The following is a 20254-nucleotide window of genomic DNA, read 5'->3' as shown; positions in this document are numbered from 1 at the left end:
TGTCTTTATAAAATGTGAAAATTTAATAAAAATATTATAAAAATAAATAAATAAAATAAACATTATTTAAAGCATTTACATGCTTTTGTAAAACTTCAAGTGAGAATATAATACTTCTTTTCTTTTCATTCTGTGTAATAAATTGGACCCTTCTGTGTGAGGTTTGTCTTGGTATCTAGTTTTCTTAATATATAGTTGCAAAATGCTATACATTTATACAAATGCTGGTTCTCTGTTACAGGCAGAATTGCGAGCAGCTGTATTTTTAGCACTAGAAGAGCAAGAGAAAGTAGAGGTAAGGAGCTGCCAAAACAATGAACTTTCATTTCATATAGATGTGAAAAAGCATTAAGAAGCATAATAGAAACCTGTGTGACCTCACAACACAAGTTTTAGGGAGTTGAACAAGTGTCCCTCATTTCTATCCTTGGAAGCCAGCCTTCAGGTAGAAGTAGAATCACTGAGTTGCAGTTTGTGTTACACCTATGTCTTGGCTTGTGGGTCTTATTTGTTCAAGCATCCCAAAATCTAACCAACTGTTTCTGTCTCCCAAGGTAGACAGTATAGTTTGAGATGCCGAACTCTAGGGCTACTGCTGCAAATTGAAAGAAGGAGGGGAAAACACTGTGTGCTTTCTGCTTACTTTAAAGTCTACAGCTGATGGAAGCCAAATGCTCCTGAAAAAACAGGGTGTTTTTTCCCTAGCCTTTGGCATCATCAAGTAGGTAAAGAATGAGTCAACAGTAAATAAAATGGTGCTTCTGCTGCCAACTTACTTCCAGAACTTAAATTTCAAACTTTGTGTATTGTTGCACAAAACAGAGCATTGGTTATTATTTAATGTTTTATACTGCTCTTTTCTTCCTAGAATACCCAAGTTCAGCTTGGTTTGGGCATTCAAAATTAATCACTGCCAAATTCTGGTACTGTATGAGGATGCATAAGCATTCATATATATATATAGATAATTGTTATCTACCTGTTTTATATCTCTGTAATCGTTAATTGTTCTTCTCATTTTTTGACAGAACAAAACACCTCTGGTAAATGAAAGTTTGAAAAAGTTTTTAAATACAAAAGATGGTAAGCTCTGTCTTTGCTAGTTAAAGATACCATATATATTCCCAATTAATGTGTGGACACTGATGCAGATCAGTGAGGGAGTTTCTGTGGTTCTTTGGTGATGTAAGCAGGCTTAAATCACAACAGGAGATATCATTACAGTACTGTTCAAAGATGTCTCATTGCAGTGGGAAGTAGATGTACAGCAAACGGGTTAGCCTGTCCTTCCATAGATAAAAGCAAGCCATAGACAATTTCTGGTTAGTTCAGAGCAAGGTTCACTAATGTAGAAGGCAGAACATTCTGCAGTCTGTTGTCCAGGGAGTTTATTTAAAGGCCTCATCTACAACTGATGCCACTGCAGCTAACTGTGTCTGATGTTCTTACTTGCTTACCTTCTGTTTTTTCTTTGCCCTTTTTATAATCCTCTGCTTTTTTTATGCTAGAATTTTCCCAAACAAGGGCTTCTCCAAATTCTGTTAACTTTGCATCATCCCTCTTAATTTAGTTCAAATTCCATCTTGTCAGCATTTGTTGACAGAATCTGCAAATTCTACACTTTGCTATACTTTTGTTGGCTGCAAGTATAAGCATAAAACTTCAAGCAGTTTCAGAGTGAAAGTTTTGCTCATTCCAGACCTTTGAATTATAAAACTGGAGGAAGGGAAACTAAACAGGAATTAATAAATGGATTAAAAGCTGTACTTGGACCTGGTACTTTTCTGTATGTTCTTGAGCAAATCATTCTTGCTTCTGCCTATGTAAAATGGGAATAGTAAGCTATCACGATTGTTGTATTGTGTAAAGAACACAAAGATTGTAAATTTTTTTGAAGATTTAAAAGGCTTAATAAATCCTTTATTCATAATAAAACCCAAACTCAAGTGAACGACATAGCTTTACAGTTAAAGGTCAGTCTCAGCAACCTCAGTGGAAGCAAGACTGCATTTCTTATTTAAATGTAGGTTATAGCAAGTTTGCAGAGTGATTATTTGCCACATTTGGGAAATGGATATTTCCGGGGAAATGTGCTCAGTTGAATTACTAACCAGTAATTGCTAGGGTTTTAGGCCTGAAGTAATTTGGAATTTACAGAAGTGTGTTTGTCCGAAATAAGACTTTAGTTTCTAGAAGATGTAAAATGGGTGGGGAACTGAATCTAGCCTATGGATCAGATCCCTGATTGCCCCCCACACAACCCATGGGTCAACTTTGATAAGTGCGCAGGACCTAAAATCTAAACTCTTTAAGCATTTAGGAACTTGTATATGACATCAAGTGTGAGGCAGGTGGGTCAAATTTAGACCCATATTGGGCCACATTAGACCCATGGGTCAGAGGTTCCCCACTGCTGGTGTAAAGGGAAGTCCTCCCTGTCTTTGTAGCCCTTCATAAAGGAGTGTTTCAGAGTATATGACTTACATAGTACTAGCCCTTCCTCCACCTATTTCTCCATTCTTCCTATTTTCCCGTTCTCAAGTGTAGTACCACTAACACTGGATCTTCCTTTCCTTGTCTACCTTCAAAATAACCATGCAATGAAAAGGGTTCCCTTGCTTAGAATTTCGTCCTGTCCCTGCCCAGCCTCACTACATTTAGGTTTTAATTTTGAATGCCAGTTTTGGAGCAATTTTTGAAGAAATTCAATGAAATATAGGAAGACTTGTTTATTTACAAACAAATTCATTATTGAATGCCCAAAGCATTTTTTCACTATATCATACCTGTTTTGTAAACAGTAGCACTTAACTCACATTTCAACTGAAAACGTTAATAGTGAGTGCAAATGCTGTCCAGGAAAACCAAATGTGGCTCATTTCTTTTTGTAGGTCGATTGGTGGCTAGTCTGGTTGCTGAATTTCTTCAGTTCTTCAACCTTGATTTTACTTTGGCTGTATTTCAGCCTGAATCAAGCACAGTAAGTAAGCATTTTAATATTATAACAACACATTAGATTAGAGAATAACACATTATATTCATTTTAATTCTTATAACAACACATAATAACACATTTGATCATTATAATACCACATTATAACACAGTAATTTGACCAAAATGCTTGAAATTGTCCCATCCTCAATTTTGTCCCCAATTTCATTTTTCTGCATCATCTCTCCAGTTCATTAGCATGTTTACTTAGGAGTAGACATTGCACGCAGTGCGGCTTACTTCTGATTTGACATGCATAAGACTGCAGTGCTAATCTGATTTCCCCCCTTCCCCCAAAATACAATTGAACACTGTTTAAACCTTTGGTTCTGCTTTTGAATAAATGGGGGGAAGATATTAAGAACTTGAACTTGAATGTCGTGCTCATGCACTTTAGGGACAATTTCTTTTTCTGTCAGTCAGCTGTCAAATCTTGAATTTGAGAAAGAACAATTGTGTAAAATATATTGTGTTAATGGCCTGGAATGCTTTATGCTTATTTTTAGTTAAATGGGCTTGAGGCTCGAGAGAATTTAGCACGGGACTTGGGAATTATAGAAGCTAAAGCTACAAAAGAAGGGCCCTTACTGCTGGAAGTGATCAGAAGATGCCAGCAGAAGAAGGGAGTGTCTAACTTTGGAGAGGTAAGGATTTTGAAAATGTGTAGTATTTTAGTTATACTAACTTTCTTAATAAACTGTTTATCTTGATGTAGGCATGCTAAACAAACTATGACAAGCAAATTAAATGTTTAAATTTTGGTGTGTTTAAAATTGTTTATTTTCTATTCTAAAACTATTATTTAGGTAGCCCCTATAATATCTGATGGTATACATTCTCCTCCAAAATCATCAGATGGAAGATCTAACATACACTCATTGCCAAGTAAGGTAAGTCAGAGTACTGGAATTAAGCTTAATATTATTTGAGAAGCAGATTTTCAACTTTCAATTTTTTTCTCTGTTCATTCTTGTCTATCAAGTCTTTCATTTTGTTAATAGACCCTGTTTGACTCTAAACAGGAATTAAGATATCGGGGAATGATAAAGGCAGATAACTGTTTAATGAAATAAAACCATAATCTGATGGGATGCAGGTATAAATTAGAAAGAAGTTGGAATGTGATATTATAAAACTAGAATGACAATGTGTGATGTGCAATTTTTGTTGCTACTTCATTTGAGAAGCAGAGCATGAATAGCTGAAAAGTTCTACTGCTTTTCTCCCACACTCCTGCTGCTATGCTGTAGATAAACAAGCCAAAGTCTGAATGGCTATGTGATTCATATCCAGGCATGTGGTTTATCTGAAGGAAACAAAAGGTTACAAGTGTAACCAAAGTTTGTGCTTGGCTTATTGTTCATGGTTTGTTTGGTGAAAACCAACCACAAGCACAGGTTCAGCTGATATAACAATCAAGGCTCTAGCTTCTTTTGTCTATGCTAGGAGAGAGAAGGAGCACTGCAGAAACTTTTGTTTTAAATTGTGGTTTAATGTGATGTGCAACCTGGGCCATTGAAACTTAATGTTGGGGGCAGCCTGTACCAGCTTTGTTTACTTAAGGTTGCTTGCCTGATTTGAATATTGTGGATTTATTGAGTTACCTGTATTTACCTTGCTACATAATAAATTGGGCAAGTGTGTACTAACAAGAGTTTGGCATACTTGCTGGGGAAATTAGTTTTGTAGACCATATGGACCATATGTGACTTGTTTATTTTCATATTTGTTCTTGTTTGTTCCTTGTATCAGATAAGGAAGGTTAGATTTTTAGTAGTGTTGATTTTTTCTTTTTCCTAGTATCAAATTACAACTTAAACAAAAGAACCGTGGTGGCAGCAAGTTTGATTTTGTAAAGGCTTGTATCAGTGTTACTCTATGTAACCTTGGTTGTAGGAGCAAACAGATTTAATGAGATACATGTCTTCGGGTAGAAGACTAACTGTTGTTGATTGGCTTTGTGTTTCTAGTAGTTTTAGCAAAAGAACAAGAATATGGGGAGCCTCAAAAGAAGCAATCTCTATTTAGAAACATATATTTCTTAAGGAGTGTGCCAATACAAAAAAGGAGGTATTGACTATCCAGCAGAATATTAAGAAGAAATTTCACCCTTGATTATCTTGATTAAAGCCTTACATTGTTAGAAGAGTTACTGAGAAATTCTTTGCAACCTCTTTGCTTTTTTGTTTTCTACCTTTTCCCAAGAGACTCATGTTTGTTAACCAGATTCTTGCTTATTTTAATAAAGACTGAATAAAGAATGCTATACATAGAGAAGTACTGGACAGAGATAAACTAACTGAAAGAATAGTGACTCCATGAATGGATCAAAAGTAGTATGCCTTTGAACACCAGTTGCTAGAAGCCTCGTACTTCCCTTAGGCATCTGGTTGACCACTATGAGAGCAGGATACTGGATTAGGTGGCTTGATGGCTCCTTACCCATCTAGTCCACCTTTCTATTTCCGGAGGCCAGGTGCTTGGTTCTTGATTTGCTGGAGAAAGTATTTAAGTACAAATGAGGATTCTTCCACCTCTCTTTGGGGAGCATTGGGGTTGCAAGAGAAAATACCAGAGGGCAATAAGATGTTCAGGTCATTGAAATAATCTGTTTTGTAGGTGACAATAAAAAACTGGCATGAACTGGTAAGACATCTGCTGGTCTTGCTGTGGAACAGAGAAAATCCTCTTACCGGCTAAACAGTTGCACTAGCTGTGGTTAAAACAGAGAGATTATGTATTCAGTGTAGCTATTATCGCTACTGATGTGATGGTGAAGAGCAAAAGGTACCTTTGTTTTAGCATGAATGAGCTTCTTGTAGGACAGAGAACAGAGATGACTTTGTCTACATGTAGAAACAACATTGCAGAGAGAACTTCTGCCACTTACTTCATCAGTGAAGTGGAGCCCTGTAAATGTAAACCCAACCACACTCTGATGTGTTGAACAGTAATGTGTGCCTTCCTGTAAGTTAATGTTGTTTTATGTCACTCGGCATCAGTAACATTTTCCACCATGTATGCATGTATCGGAAAGCTGTTGCCAATCCCTCGTTCAATGCATTGTTTAATGTTTCTGTTTGCATACATTACAACATTGGAAAGTACATGTTAACAATTTGTCATGCAGCCCAAAGTCTTTGTTAATTTCTTGGAACACTTAAAGTAGCAGCTGTTTGTTCTAGCTTTGGAGAGTTCCTTTTATGGGTTTCATTACCTGGATTATTCCCACAGCATCATTTCATATGAATTTTCCTTTATTGGGGGCAAGAGGATAAGCTGGATGAATTGGCCCTTTCTTAAATCTAGGTGAAAACTGTTCTCCACACAATGCCTTGTGTCATCCAAAGTTAAAATCTTGACAATACCTGTTTTCTTTTTTAAAGGCAGTTTGTTGAAGAGTAAATATTGAAAGCAAGGTGGCAGTATATTCACAAAAATGCACTCCAATTGTTTTTCCCAAGTCACTTTTTCAAGGTTTCTAAATGTTTATAGCTAATAATACAGAACTTACTTCCAGTGCTTGGCTAATCATTTGGGATCACAAGAACTATTAAACTTAACAATGTGCTAGTAATGTTTTTCTGAAGATAAAATGTTTTAGTGTTGTTTTGTGAGGACACTGTTGTGGATAGTTGTAAGACGATTCTTTTGAATCTTGTAAGAAGATTACAATTGATGGCTACCTTTTGTTAGGCTGCTGGGCAATACTAAAGTGTTTGTTTTTGTTTGTGTGTTTTAAACTATGTATTTCTGAACACTTCTAAAAATGACTGATGGTCAAAAGGAGACTCATAATGGTACTGTCTGTGTTGAGAAACTGGAATATGATTTTGATGTCACATGCTAGAACTTTGTGGTTTGCTAAATTATACTAGTTTAAAACTATTTTAACTGGCATGACTTCCCACAATGAACAATGAAAACGTCTTGTTCAAGGTGTATAAGTAATAATTGTAAAATCTGCATACTGGCTGTGGTCTCATGTAAGGTTTCAGTCTGAGTCTTTAAGCACAAGTTGCATATCTGTGAACAGAATTCTGTACATAGCAGCAGAGGTTACATGACTCAAGGCATTTGAATCCTACCAAGTGCTTACAGTCTTCCTAGTAGATAAATAAATTATCCTGTATAGAGATGTAAAGCCACCAATTTGTTTTCCTCAGGGGGAAATTGAAGTAGTAATACTTCCTTATCAAAACTACATATATTTTATTACTTTTCACAACAAAATATCACCTTTTATAACTTAGCATATAAAATTGTACTCTTTGGCATTTTTATGGATCTTGCACACTAATCCAATGCTCATTTACTCATATGTAAAACCCACTCTTTGATTAGTGTAGCTTACAGCATCAAAAGTTGTTGTTGTTGTTTAGTCGTTTAGTCGTGTCCGACTCTTCGTGACCCCATGGACCACAGAACGCCAGGCACTCCTGTCCTCCACTGCCCCCCGCAGCTTGGTCAGACTCATGCTGGTAACCTCGTAGAAATGCCTTAATTTTATGCAAGCAAAATGGTGAATGAACCCAGTACTCAAGAAAGAGAACTGCACTGTATGCTACCTAAACAGTGTGCACAGAACTTTTGCCATCTGAGAAACAAACATTGGAAATAGAACGACAAATATTGTTGTAAACAGCATATACAAAATGGTTTCATACAATTACAGTATTACAATCTCTTAGTTTATTTGGATACTGAGTTAAGCAATACATAACACATTTGAATGTTTATAGGTACAGTATACACAAGTATTCTCTAATTATTTAGATTATTTTATGTAAATCTTCATAGTGCACATCTTTTGTAAATTAAACCTGTATTAAAGCATTTCACTCATTCCAAAATTTCAGGAGAGCTTCTTTTCAGAGTTTCCCAAAGTTTCCAATTTTTCTTTTCTCGTGACCCAGCCTTTCATATCTCTGATTTTTTATCTAGAAGGTAGACTAGGTAATGAAATGCTGTAGAGGTAGAAAATGCATCTCTCTTAAAAGAAGAAATGGTAGCTGCTGTCTAGTAACACTGGATGTATTTCCTGTACTATTCCAAAAATTATATCCAAGTATAGAGGACATACTCAAAATAGTTGTTTCACTTCCAAATATGAATGTGAAAATTTTACATGTGTGCTGGGGCAGTGTAAGCAAAGCGTGGTGGAACACAGAATTTTTTCCTGTGGCAAGAAACTGGAAAGAAAATTTTGTAGATTATAATGCTTATGAAATTTATCAGACTGATTCATCACATCTCTTACCATATTTCATTTGAAGCCTGTGATTATTTTTAAATAGGTGGGAGGTGACAGCTCATGACATAATCTACAGGTCAAGCAGAGAGAGAATGTTGATTAGTAGGCAAGGCTTTTAATCGGGTTTTTAGAGTGATAGCATAGATCTAACTCAATAATCTAGATTTCACATAACATAACCCACATATAATTTGTTTTCATTTTTGTGCCGTTATTTTATTCTTGTGCTCAGATACCAAGGTATAAAGGACATCGTAAACAGAAAAGGTGCTTGGACACAACTGAGCAGGTAAAATGCATGAGGAGAAGAAACTGACAGGTGCTTCTAGTTCTACCTTTAAGAAAGAGCAGCTTGCACTAAAAATCATTGCAACTGACTCATGGCATTTGGTAAACTAACTCCACAAATATGTAGATGTAACACAGACTCTGAGGCACAATATTAATTAATTATGTAAATTTAATGCAAAGCTTATTAATAAGCTTTACCTATATTTATGGAGTGGCTGCTTGCTTGCCTGCCCTCCTTCCTGCATTTTATGACTCTCCATGCAGTTTTTGTATCAAAATGTCACATCTTTGCATTCCAAAACTTTAACAAGAGACAATTTCATTCAGTTATGTTACTGTGTATTGTTAGTTCTTGGTTAACTGACGGCCAGTTCACACATTAACTCATGAAATTAAACCCTTTCCTACCCACTTGGAATTCTGAATGTTTCTACATACCAAATATGACTTTAAAATTTGAAGCATTTGCCTGACCTTCACTTTGCTGAGGACCCGATAATTTTCCCCCATCAAAGTGAGGGGCAGGCAAGCAGCTGAGGACTATCTAACTTTCCCTGCATAAAGGGAGAACCTTTAGGATTCCAACCAGGCAGAGCAAGGCTGACTTACATGTGGTTGCTCATTAAACATAGTGTGTACTGGTGCTGAGATAATGGAGTGTATATCTTGCATAATCTTGAGTGAATTACTTTATCTGAAACATTTCAATTTGGCTGTTAGGATGTTTGGACCTGTCCCTTATACAAAAACAGCTTTGTGGCAGAGTTGCAATTAAGCTTTCAGGGAATAGCCACCCATTTCCTGTTTCACTTACTTGAATACAGTACTGCTGCTCCTCTGCTCCACCCCCAACCTTGTGCATCTTTTGAAAGCCAGTCCAGAAGGCATGAAGAGAGCTAGGAAAGGATGCTTTTGGTGGTTTGCTGTTTTTCCTATGAGGTAGCTATCATATTCCCTACCTTACCCTGTCCTGAAGGAATGGAGAAGGCAAAGACTACACCATCAAGTAGTGTATTTGTTTTATTTATTTATTTGCATATAAAGTCTATAAGCCTTCCTGTAACAGAAGCTATTGGGAGATTAACAAGATAAAAAATGAACACAATTAACATTGAAATGTGGTAAAAAGCAGATAATAAAAACAGGTATCAAGTCTAAGGACAGATCACACCAAAATAGAAAGCAGAGAATCAAAAACTGGAGCACTAAATCATATAAAACAAAGGGATAAAACCCACAAAGTGTAAAATAACCCAAAAATTAAAAAAGGGAAAATAAAAATGTATTTGCCTGGCACTAAAAATATGTTAAAGTAGATACCAGCAAAGTCTCTCTAGGGAGACCGTACAACTATCATGGGGCTACTAGCAAAAAACGTATTTTCATGCATAGCTACTACCTCAATTGGCAGAGTCACTTAGAGCAGGCCTTGGGTTATGAACTGAGGTTCCAGTGCATGCATATAGGAAAATACCATAAGGTTCTTTAAAGGCCGAGTAATGGATGACTGCACTTGACCTTTAGTTCTTTTTGAAACACTTTACTGCCATTGGTCATAAGATGGTTTGAGGGCTAGCAGGCATTTCTGGGATTGCTTTTTTTTAAATGTTTCAGCATTTTTTCTATTCTGAAAGCAGCTTTTACTTTCAGCTGGTCACATCTGCACTGTAATGTAAAGCACATGGCTTCCTCCAGAGAATTGTGGGAACTGAAGTTTACCCACATGAAGACACACTCATACACAGAAAACCCTTAACAAACTACAGTTCCCAAGATTCTTTGAGGAAAGCCATGTGCTTTAAATGCATGGGGTGGATGTGACCTAACTCTGAACCAACTTCACTGGTGTGTATTCAGGATGAAACTAGACAGTCCCCAGCTTTGTCTTTGCCTCCTATTGTGTGAATGCTGGTGGGGTGGCGGGGGACATTTGCATGTATGCAGCGATGCTTAACCTTTCTTCCACGCTGTGATGCTTTTCTATTTTTTATTAGTTTCTAATTTGTTCTTAAGATTATATTTCCCTGGATTCATTATGTCACCTCCACTATTCTATAAGCTGCCTTGAGCAGTTTTTAATGAAAAGGCAAGATAGAAATATTTTAATAAATATATCAGTTGGACAGATAAGCAGAGGAAGCTGCTTTATACTGAGGCTGACAATTGGTACTCCCAGCAGAGTACAGCTTACACTGTGTAGCAGTGGCTGTCCAGAATTTCAATCGGTTTTTTCTAAACCCTACCTGAATATGCCGGGGATGGAACCTGGAACATTTTGCATGCAAAGCACATGCTCTAGCACTGAGCTGTGGCCACTGCTTTCTCATTTGCAACCTTTTTCAGTGGCCATTTTCCCCTTATTGCCAGATCAAAGATAAAAAATAGGCCCCCAGCTGAAGAATTGGGAAGGAATGATAGGTGGGGAGAAGGAAAAGGTTAAGCACTCCTACCCTCTGATACTGCACTAAAACCCACCTTAACCCCCTCCCCAATATTGCTATTAACTATATAGCAGGTGTTTGAGGTATGATGTGCCTACCTGTTTGCATTGCATAGTTTTTTTCAGCCTGTAAATCTTTATCAAAGGACAAGGGTTTGGGTATCATCCTTCTAGGATGCTGTTACTGAGAAGTAGTAATAGTAATGCTTAGTATTTGTATACCACATTTTAAATGTTCAGAATAGTTTTTAAATCATTCATCCAAAGTTGTAATTTGTTTGATTATATGGAAATTTGCATTAGTCAGCCTTCAAAATCTAGATGAAATTTCTAGATGAGTGGTTAATGGCAATTTACCTCCTAAAACTACTAAATTGGTTTCAGAACTGGTTACAATGAAACTGACATAAATGCTTAACTATAAAATTAATCAGATTAGTAATACACAAATTCTATTCTAAGAAAATTGGAGCTTTGTTGAATTGTGAGAGCCCGAAGAAGAGTTTTTGATACCACACCTTTTAAATTTTTAACTCTAGTACTGTATATGTTTTATATTGGGGTAAGGGACCTGAATTTAAAAGTAATCGCTGACACTCCTTATGCAGATATTGTTGGCATCTGTCTGTCTTGGGAAGAGTGTGCCTTTGGGAGTAAAGTCAAACCGTTGGAGAGTTAGCTGCTGTGGCTGTAGAGAACAATACAGTAGAGACATATTTTATTACAGGTGGGGCAGATGAAGTCATCTGGTTTTGGTGCTATAGGTGTGCCATGGCATTTCTTCCCTCTGCTTCTCAAAGTGGTCATTCCTCCTCTGGTCACTACTATGGCTACATGACCTGACTGTCTCCGGGCACTACAATTGTCTGCAAGGGATTCCCATACCAGCCTTCATGTCACATTTGCAGACATCTTTTTAACACCGAATTGGTCTGCCAGCAGGCCTAGTGATCCCTGCTATCTTCCATTCTGTGTACATGACCAAACCAGTGTAGATGTCACAGAGACAGGGTTGCAAACATGCTGGGAATGTGGGCTTGGAAGAGCACCACTTTCTTTGACATTTTGTTTTGCCATGTGATGCGGGAAATCTGCCTGATGCAGCACAAATGGAAGGCATTGAGGCATTGCTCCTGGCGGGTGAAAGTTGCCCATCACTCACCTCCATAAAACAGTGTACTCAGTACAGAAGCCTGGTAGACCTTCATTTTGGTTTACGATTGTCCAGCTCAACATCATTTGAAAGGTTGCTGGTTATGGTGAAGCCCAGTCTACCACCTCAAGCATGTGTCTGCCTATGCTGATGTGTGGAGTGCTGGCTTGGAATGCTGGCGATGTCCTGACCCATCATGCTGATAATGAGGTGGAACTCCATGCAGGCTTGGGCAAAATGGTTGGTGCAGATGTGGAAATACATTTACCAGTCTTATGAATGAAAAATGATACTGCTGTTTTATTGAGTACTGCATTTTATTTATTTTGCTCCTGTTAATCTGGTAATTTTAGGTTGAAGTCCTACATCTATTTAACCTGGGATTTAATTCCATTGAAGTCGTTGGGCTTTAGGATGGTATTTAATACTTCTTCTAGATAATGTTTTTATGTTGCCTTGGATGCTCATGCAGTGTAAGGATTGTATATCCCATATAAAATGAAGCTGCCAAGTAAGTGTGTTTTAGGATTATATTGTAAAATTAATTTGGGGCTCAAGTGAATAGCAAACATCTCAAAACTTTAATAACTATAACTGTTACGGGTTAATAACTATAATAACTTATTAACTTTTTATGGTGTTATTATATGGCATTATAGCTGTAAACATACTTTGATTTTTTTTTTAATGCTACAGTGGAATGCACATATTTTAAAAATAAATAAGTGGGAAACTTTTATCTTTTAAACTTCTTTCTTTACAAGATTGTGAAACTGGCATTTCTGTCTACACATTGCAATCAATTTAGCAGATAATTGAAGTTGAAGTGACATTGTGCCTACATGACTATTGATGTACTACTGTATGTTACTTTTTTTGTATACAAAAATGGATTATAGCTCAAGGGAAGCAAATTATATGACTTGTTTAGGGAAATGGTTTGTTTGTTTTTTAGGTTACTGGAACAAGTCATAGTGATACAAGCATCTTGTCTGGAGAAGCAAAGAGCAAAGGCAGCATTCACTCCTTACCCAATGAAACAAAACTAAGTTCTCAACCAAACAAAGATGTAGATACCAAAGAAAAGAATAATCTAGCAGTAGGAGAAGATGATGCAGAGGGAGATTCCTTCTTTGATGATCCCATACCAAAACCAGAACAAAGTTATGACTGGTAAATTGAATGAACTACAACTATAAATGTTTCCTTTTGACAATAAAATAGTTAGACGTTTTAGGCTGCAGGATGCTGCACTTTTCTACCTTAGAATAAATAAAAGAGAGGGTTCATGCTTTGCACAAAATGTAGAAGAACAGTTTGTTTCAGTGCCCATAGATTGCCCTTGTGTTTCTCCCATTTACAGAAATCACTTTTTTCAAAAATAAGAAAATATATTTCCTACTTGACAATAGAACCCTGTAATTCAGAAATATTTATATTCATGTATTTATATATGCAGATGTATTTTGTGATGATGACACCATAATGGCTTTAGTGTGTTTGCAAAGGCTGGCAGTGTCAGGACACCAGTGCTTCAACTTAGAGAATGATGGATGAAGCCCTGCATGCAGCAGAGCTTCAGAATATTCTGTCTAAAAGTAGCTTTGTGCATCAACTAAGCTGTCCCAGAAACTAAATGGCACTTCGAAACCCACCTCCAACACAAGCCAACACTGATCAAACTCAATGTCACTGCATGACAGAAGTGAGACTTGATCAAGCAGATCTTGGACTAGCTCAGCCCCTCCCTAGTCTTGGAATGCTCTGTTTCAGGGCTTTCTGCTAACTGCTGCCTCCAGGCATCCCACCAGCAGGCAGCCTGCACTTTTGGCAGCCTGCAGAGTCCAGCTTAGCTGGGAGAGGAAAGCAGAAGACACTTCAACCCTGTCTAAAAGTGAACAACAAGCTGATGTATGGAGGGGGGTGGGTGGATTGCTCTGCACACGTGCAAATGGTATGTTGTGCACAGAATATTTTCCTTGAGGCAAGTGGAAAAATTGTAACAACCAAATGGTTGTTATTGCATACTACTTTATACAGGTTCAAGGAATAATCAGCTCTGATGCCATGTCTGCTTCTGAAGAAAATTTTACTTGAATTCAAAATCATAACATGGTTGATACAGTTTATATTTATATTTACATCTGAATCCCTTCCTCTGGGTTATGTTGATAAAACATCACATGACATAAACAGTTACACTGAAGAGGCTTTGGAATAGGTGAGAATGTGTGCAGAGCTTTTCTTGCCATATCTGGCATCTGGCATTCATGACTCAGTTTGAAGCAGTTAAAAAATGATGTATATCTCCCCCTTCCCTCCTTTTTAAAGGAAGAATGACTCTATCAAGGAAGGAAATGCTTCTCTTTCTGATGTACCACCTATAAAGACTGGTCTGAGCTCTTTGTCTGGAGCACCTCCTCTAAAAAAGTCTGACAGTAAGTTGTTGAGTGAGAAATTACACTCCCTTGCCCTAAATATTATAATAATCTTGCATTACAAGAGCATACCCTCACTTAGCTTTGTGCTAGATCATTACCTTTCTGGTGTTGTTGTAAACAGTTTAAAGTTATTATTTTGCACCAGAAAAAGAGGATAAGTACCTAGCTGTGATAAATGCTGTGCAACCAGAACTAGTTGGCAAATAGTGATGTAGTGTTCTTGTGCATTGCTGGGTTGCAGCACGTTACTCCCGACAACCAGTTCAGATGCTGTAAAGCTAACCTGTGGACTTGCAGAAATTGTTGAATTACAGTTCCCATCAACTAGCATAGCCAGTGGTCAAGAATGATGGGAAATGCGGTGCAGTAACACCTGGAAGGCCACAGGCTAGTCACCCATTCTGTATAGAATCCATTCAAATTTCTGCATCCCCCACTTTTCTTGTACATAGGTTCTAATTTATATAGCATGCATCTTTCTTTTATATGATCTGCTGACTATTATAATGGACCCAAAGCAGATTACAATTTTTAAAAAGAATCTGTTCAATCAGCAAAACAATCAAATAACATCTTAGGCACACTTTCATTCTATATTTCTTGGATAGCTATCAGTTTTCAACTGCAACAGTCACCTTTTATGAAGTAGGAGAATGAATTGGCAAGTATGTTCTCCAGTATTATATGAAGATTGCATTCACATGTCACAGTAAGCTATAAATCATGGCTTACTGTGCATAAACAAATCTCACCTGCTTTTTCTTCTCCCTACTCATTGCTAGGATGAAAGAAACCAATATTATTGGCTTGGCATTAAACCAGGGATCATGGTTTATTTCAGTACAAACAAGCACAGTCTGTAGCCAACGTTTTTTCTTGGCTTACTGATCATATTTTGTTTCCTCCCAGTCAATGGCAGTCAGCAGGGCACCTGGCAGACACCTGGCAGACACCTCTCCCACTTACTAGGAGCCAAGAGGCACAGGGAGCTCATGGGGAGGGGGAGCAGGAGGGTCAGATTAGCTCCACCACTGGACCCACACAGTGTTGAGCTCCCCACACCTTGCCCCTTTCCTGCTCAGAAAGCAGTACCAGTGCTTGCTGTTCAGAAGCCAGGTGCGCAGTGCAGCCTTCACACCAACTGCAACTGCTTCCAGTACAAGCAGGAAGGAGTAGTGAAGTGGCCTCGGTCCAGTATATCTGAGGGAGTATCTCCACCCCCATCGTTCTACCCGGACACTGAGGGCCAGCGCCGAGGGCCTTCTGGCAGTTCCCTCACTGTGAGAAGCCAAGTTACAGGGAACCAGGCAGAGGGCCTTCTCAGTAGTGACGCCCGCCCTGTGGAACACCCTCCCACCAGATGTCAAAGAGAACAACAACTACCACACTTTTAGAAGACATCTGAAGGCAGTCGTGTTTAGAGAAGTTTTTAATGTTTGATGGATTGCTGTATTTTAATATTTTTTTGGAAGCCGCCCAGATGGGCAGGGTATAAATAAATTATTATTATTATTATTATTATTATTATTATTATTAGCAGGGTATAAATAATAAATTGTTGTTGTTGTTGTTCATACATAGTAAGCCATGGTTTTTGTCTTATCTTGACATGAGAACATGAGCATAGAAAATCAGCATGGCTGCTCTTATTACCAACATAGCAACTTCACATTTTCACTCTGTCATCTATCTGGTTAACATGCATTTTGAGTAGGTTCTGTAGGAAGCAGTTACACACTTTTGATCTTCCTAACCTCTGTTTTACAGATGCAAACTCAATTTTGAAAGATGTAAAGATGATGAATTCTAAATTTGGATCACTTGAACTAGGCAAGTAGCTCTTCTTCAGAAGGACACAATTAAGAACTTTTTATTGCCACATCTTGTTTGGTAATTGTTCAGACAAAAGATAAAAATTATTTCTATGCATAGATTAATGTAATAAGTTTGATGAAATGCTTTGCAGCATGTTAAAAACTGTTCTCCAGTTACTGTTTTTCAGAGGGGAATCCTCATGGTCCTATTGCCATTGTTAAACTAGGCTGATAGCAAACACATCTTTCTAATTAAATACTGTATGTAATTTCAAGTTTTCTAATCCTTCATTTTAATAATTTACAAGCAGGGGATGAAGAGGAATATGCTGATGACTTCAATAGGTAAGAGAAAATTCAGAGTGGTATACTTCAAGCATTTATTTGCATTTGATATAAGTTAAAAAGAATGCCCATTATTTTTCAAAAAGGGTTTAAAAAGTTGTGTTTCCATATAGCTATACACCACACAAGCATTTTCAAACTATTTACTGCTCTTTTATTAATTTGTTGACGTTCTAATACTCTGGGCATGTTCACACATTATGGAAAGTCATGGCTAGTGAACATGCTGATAATTTCCAGTTTGCTCCTTTTTGTTAACAAACCATGATCCTTGGCTTAGTGTTGTGTCTGAGCTGGGGATCATGTTTGTTTCACTCTGCACAAACCTTTGCTTCAGGTAATGATTTGTTTGGAGTGAAACAAGACCCTGATCCTTGGTTCAGATGTAACACTAAGCCAAGGATCATGGTGTTTTTCTCCGGCTTGCTAGTAGAAAGGAGTAGAGTAAAAGCTATCTACATGTTCACCATAAACTATTAGCCATTGATTACTGTGACATGAACGCAGCCAATTATGTGCTTCCAATTTTGATGTGTGAAAATATATTTTTTTTAATGAGCTGTCTTGGTTCTTGAAGTCAAGTAAATATACACTTCCTTAAGTGATCACATGGCACCCACAATTCTCTATAGAATCACTTTGTGGGATGTGGGGAGCTCCATGTAAGTCACTGGCACTTTGAAGTAACGACTCTTGGTATTTGATGAATTTACTTTAATGTAGGATCTTTTAAGCAGTTTAGCCCACACGTAACTTTGAAATTAAACATTTTATTTATTAGGTATTTAGAAATGTTTATCATAGATATTTTAATTTATAAGGTGTTCTTTAACATTAAAGAATAGAGTTTTATTGTTTCTTTATTGTTTTCCTCATGTCAGTACTAGTCATCGGTCAGAGAAAAGTGAAGCCAGCATTGGTGAAGAAATAGATGACATTTCCGTAGAATTAGACGACTTCAATCCTAGTGATAAAGTATGTATATTATACTTTACATCGGGGGGGGGGGGCATGTATCCATTTTCATTCTCAGTAGAAAGCTATTTGCATAGAATCCCATTTTTGTATTCTGAAGGTTGCTTGCAAAGATATTGTTATTGTGAGAAACTGTTAAGCCAAACAGTAGCTGTACCTGTTTGCAACTGTGTTTAAGGGACCCTTGCCAAGTGCCACCTAGTGGGCCACCTGCTTTTAGTGGGATCCTCACTCCCCAGGCGGTTTACTTGATTGCAGCAGGGGTACTCCAAACAGTGCCTGATGGTTGAGTTTGGGAATCAGCATTTCAATCCCACAATGCCCCAGAGCAACACTACATCAGGGATTCTGTAGGAAATTTAACTGATGGCTCTCAGACCTAGCCTTGCAGCACTGATTGGAACACCAGGCAGGGGGGGTGGGATTGAAGGGCAGGCAAAGCGGAATGGGAGTTCTGGTTCACAACATTTGGATGGTACCATATTAGCAACCCCTGCCCTTTCTCCTTACTGTGCAGAATGAGTATTGTGTGGACTGAGCTCTACTTAATTTATTTGAATGTAAGATCTCCTTAATAATTGCAGTATATTCTCTGTTTGAAGGAGGATGAGAGGTGGAGGTTATTGTTTCAGGGATACCACATATTTCAAGAAGCATAGCACAGTATAGCTCACACATGCTTTTTCCATATGGTCAAAATAAGGGAGGGAGGGGTGGCAGACTCTGAAACATACTGAGATTTTCCCAAGTAACTAACAGTCTCATGTGCACTTAATAAAGATTAATACTTTTAAGCCTACAGTTCAGGCAACAGAATTATCTGTATGATCTGAATCACTGTTCCCTTACCTCAGGAATATTCTGTAGCCTCTCTGTATATTAACAAATGCCATTTCATTCTTCATTTTGCTTCAGTAGCAACTATATATTGTAAAAGTTCATTTTTTAATCTTCACTGAAAAGAAATTAATAATGTGTTTGAATATATGAAATTGCTAATATATTTCCCCAACTATGAATGAAATCCATCATCTTGCCAGCAAACACAGTGGAACTTCCCCTTCTTCTCCTTATGCCTGCATCTGCTCCATCCTGCACCACAATCTGCTGCAGAGAGTCTCCCAATCTTCTGGAGCAGATTTTAGGGGCATACTGTAGGGAAGAAGAGAAGGGGAAGCCCTGTTGGTAGCATTACAATAATAAAATGAACACAAGCATCAGCAGTGGCACAAAGCTTCTAAATATTGATTTTTAAAATATGCTCTCCTTATTTTACTGGAAATTTAATGTACTAAAGCTGCTATCCTATACAATCTTTCCTAGGAATATGTTTCATTGAACTCACTGAGACTTATGTAGGGTTGCAATATGTCCACTTTTTCCAGGACATGTCCTCTTTTTCACGGGTAGAGTCATCATAGCGATCCATAGTTAAAAGTAGAAGTCGGCAAATGTGTCCTCTTCTTTGTTCTTTAAAATATGGCAACCCATATAGATAGATAGATAGTGTGTTGTCTCTTGCTCATAGGAAAATACTTGAGATCTTCTTGATAGGAGTTTTTAATAGAAGATAATGTTTTAAAGAACAGTTTAGCTATAAAATACAATGGATTTTAAACATCAGTTAACATTTTAATATTTTCTTTTCTCCTAGCTTGAAGACTTCACACAAGATTTCACCATTTCTCAGTTAAGTGGTGAAGCAGATTACTTAGAGGATGTTGCATGAGTAGAACAAGCAAAGAACTTAATTTGTTGACTTGAAGAACTTTGTAGACTATATTTTAAGACAATCACTCTGCTGAAATATCCCCTCCCAAATTGTGCCTTGTGTTTCAACAGAAACTCCCCCAACAAACTGGAGTTGGGAAAAGAGTTTTTAAACTTGTAAGAACTGAAAGAAGAAGTAATTTTGGAGCGTGGTATTGCGGTCTCGTTAAGCTAATTCGTATGTGTAATATGTCAAATATTTCCCAGAAAGATGTCCGTTGCAGGCGACAGACACATCAAGATGATTGATCTACAAGAATTCATAAGGGAAGAGATCTACAAAACAGATAAACAGTGGCAAACATAGCTTAATGTCATGGCAACCATTTGGCTTTTTGCTGAAGAACAAACAGTATTTGAACTTGCTCTTCTGTTGACCTAATTAAAATTACAGTTTTTCTCTCTTAGCTGTTGAAATTACTTTAGTGGCCAGGAGATATGAACCAAGATCTTCAAAACTGACTCGTTAGATTGTCTAACATGAGGCATATTAAAATACTTTAGTGGCTGAATCATGAATCCCTGTGGTTTCTAGTAAGTTGGTCCCTTGTTGCAACTTAGGTGCTTAGTTTTGCATGGCCAAGATCACTAGGTACTTCTGAAAATTGCAGCTGGAATATGAGCCTTAACTCTAAACTTATTTTTATATATTTAAACATTTGTTATTCTAAGATAGCCTTTTGTTTGTTAATTTAATGAAAGCTATAAATGGTTGTTAGCATGAGGGTTTTTTCTTTGAAACACAGCTTAATACTGAATAAAACTATTCCAAGAAGGAC

At 37.4% G+C, this 20254-nt stretch overlaps 1 protein-coding gene across 3 annotated transcripts in view; it reads left to right on the top strand.

Annotated features, from left to right (window-relative positions):
• Window positions 1-20254, top strand: part of CEP43 (centrosomal protein 43) — a 26327-nt gene extending 6073 nt beyond the window's left edge. For 2 of the 3 annotated variants that reach the window (XM_079971367.1, XM_079971369.1), the window contains 12 exons: window positions 242-295; window positions 1029-1083; window positions 2892-2980; window positions 3499-3636; window positions 3799-3882; window positions 8479-8535; window positions 13086-13303; window positions 14462-14568; window positions 16339-16401; window positions 16697-16730; window positions 17612-17705; window positions 19360-20254. In XM_079971367.1, coding sequence (XP_079827493.1) covers window positions 242-295; window positions 1029-1083; window positions 2892-2980; window positions 3499-3636; window positions 3799-3882; window positions 8479-8535; window positions 13086-13303; window positions 14462-14568; window positions 16339-16401; window positions 16697-16730; window positions 17612-17705; window positions 19360-19434 — 1068 coding nt within the window. In that variant the 3' untranslated portion in view covers window positions 19435-20254. The remainder of the gene's footprint in view (window positions 1-241; window positions 296-1028; window positions 1084-2891; window positions 2981-3498; window positions 3637-3798; window positions 3883-8478; window positions 8536-13085; window positions 13304-14461; window positions 14569-16338; window positions 16402-16696; window positions 16731-17611; window positions 17706-19359) is intronic. The other variant, XM_079971368.1, reaches the window with a different exon arrangement.

The sequence above is a fragment of the Podarcis cretensis genome (genome assembly GCF_951804945.1).
Source record: "Podarcis cretensis genome assembly, chromosome: 3".
Lineage (NCBI taxonomy): Eukaryota > Metazoa > Chordata > Lepidosauria > Squamata > Lacertidae > Podarcis > Podarcis cretensis.
Note: the sequence above shows the minus strand (reverse complement) of the source record. Positions and strands in the feature narration are given on the sequence as shown.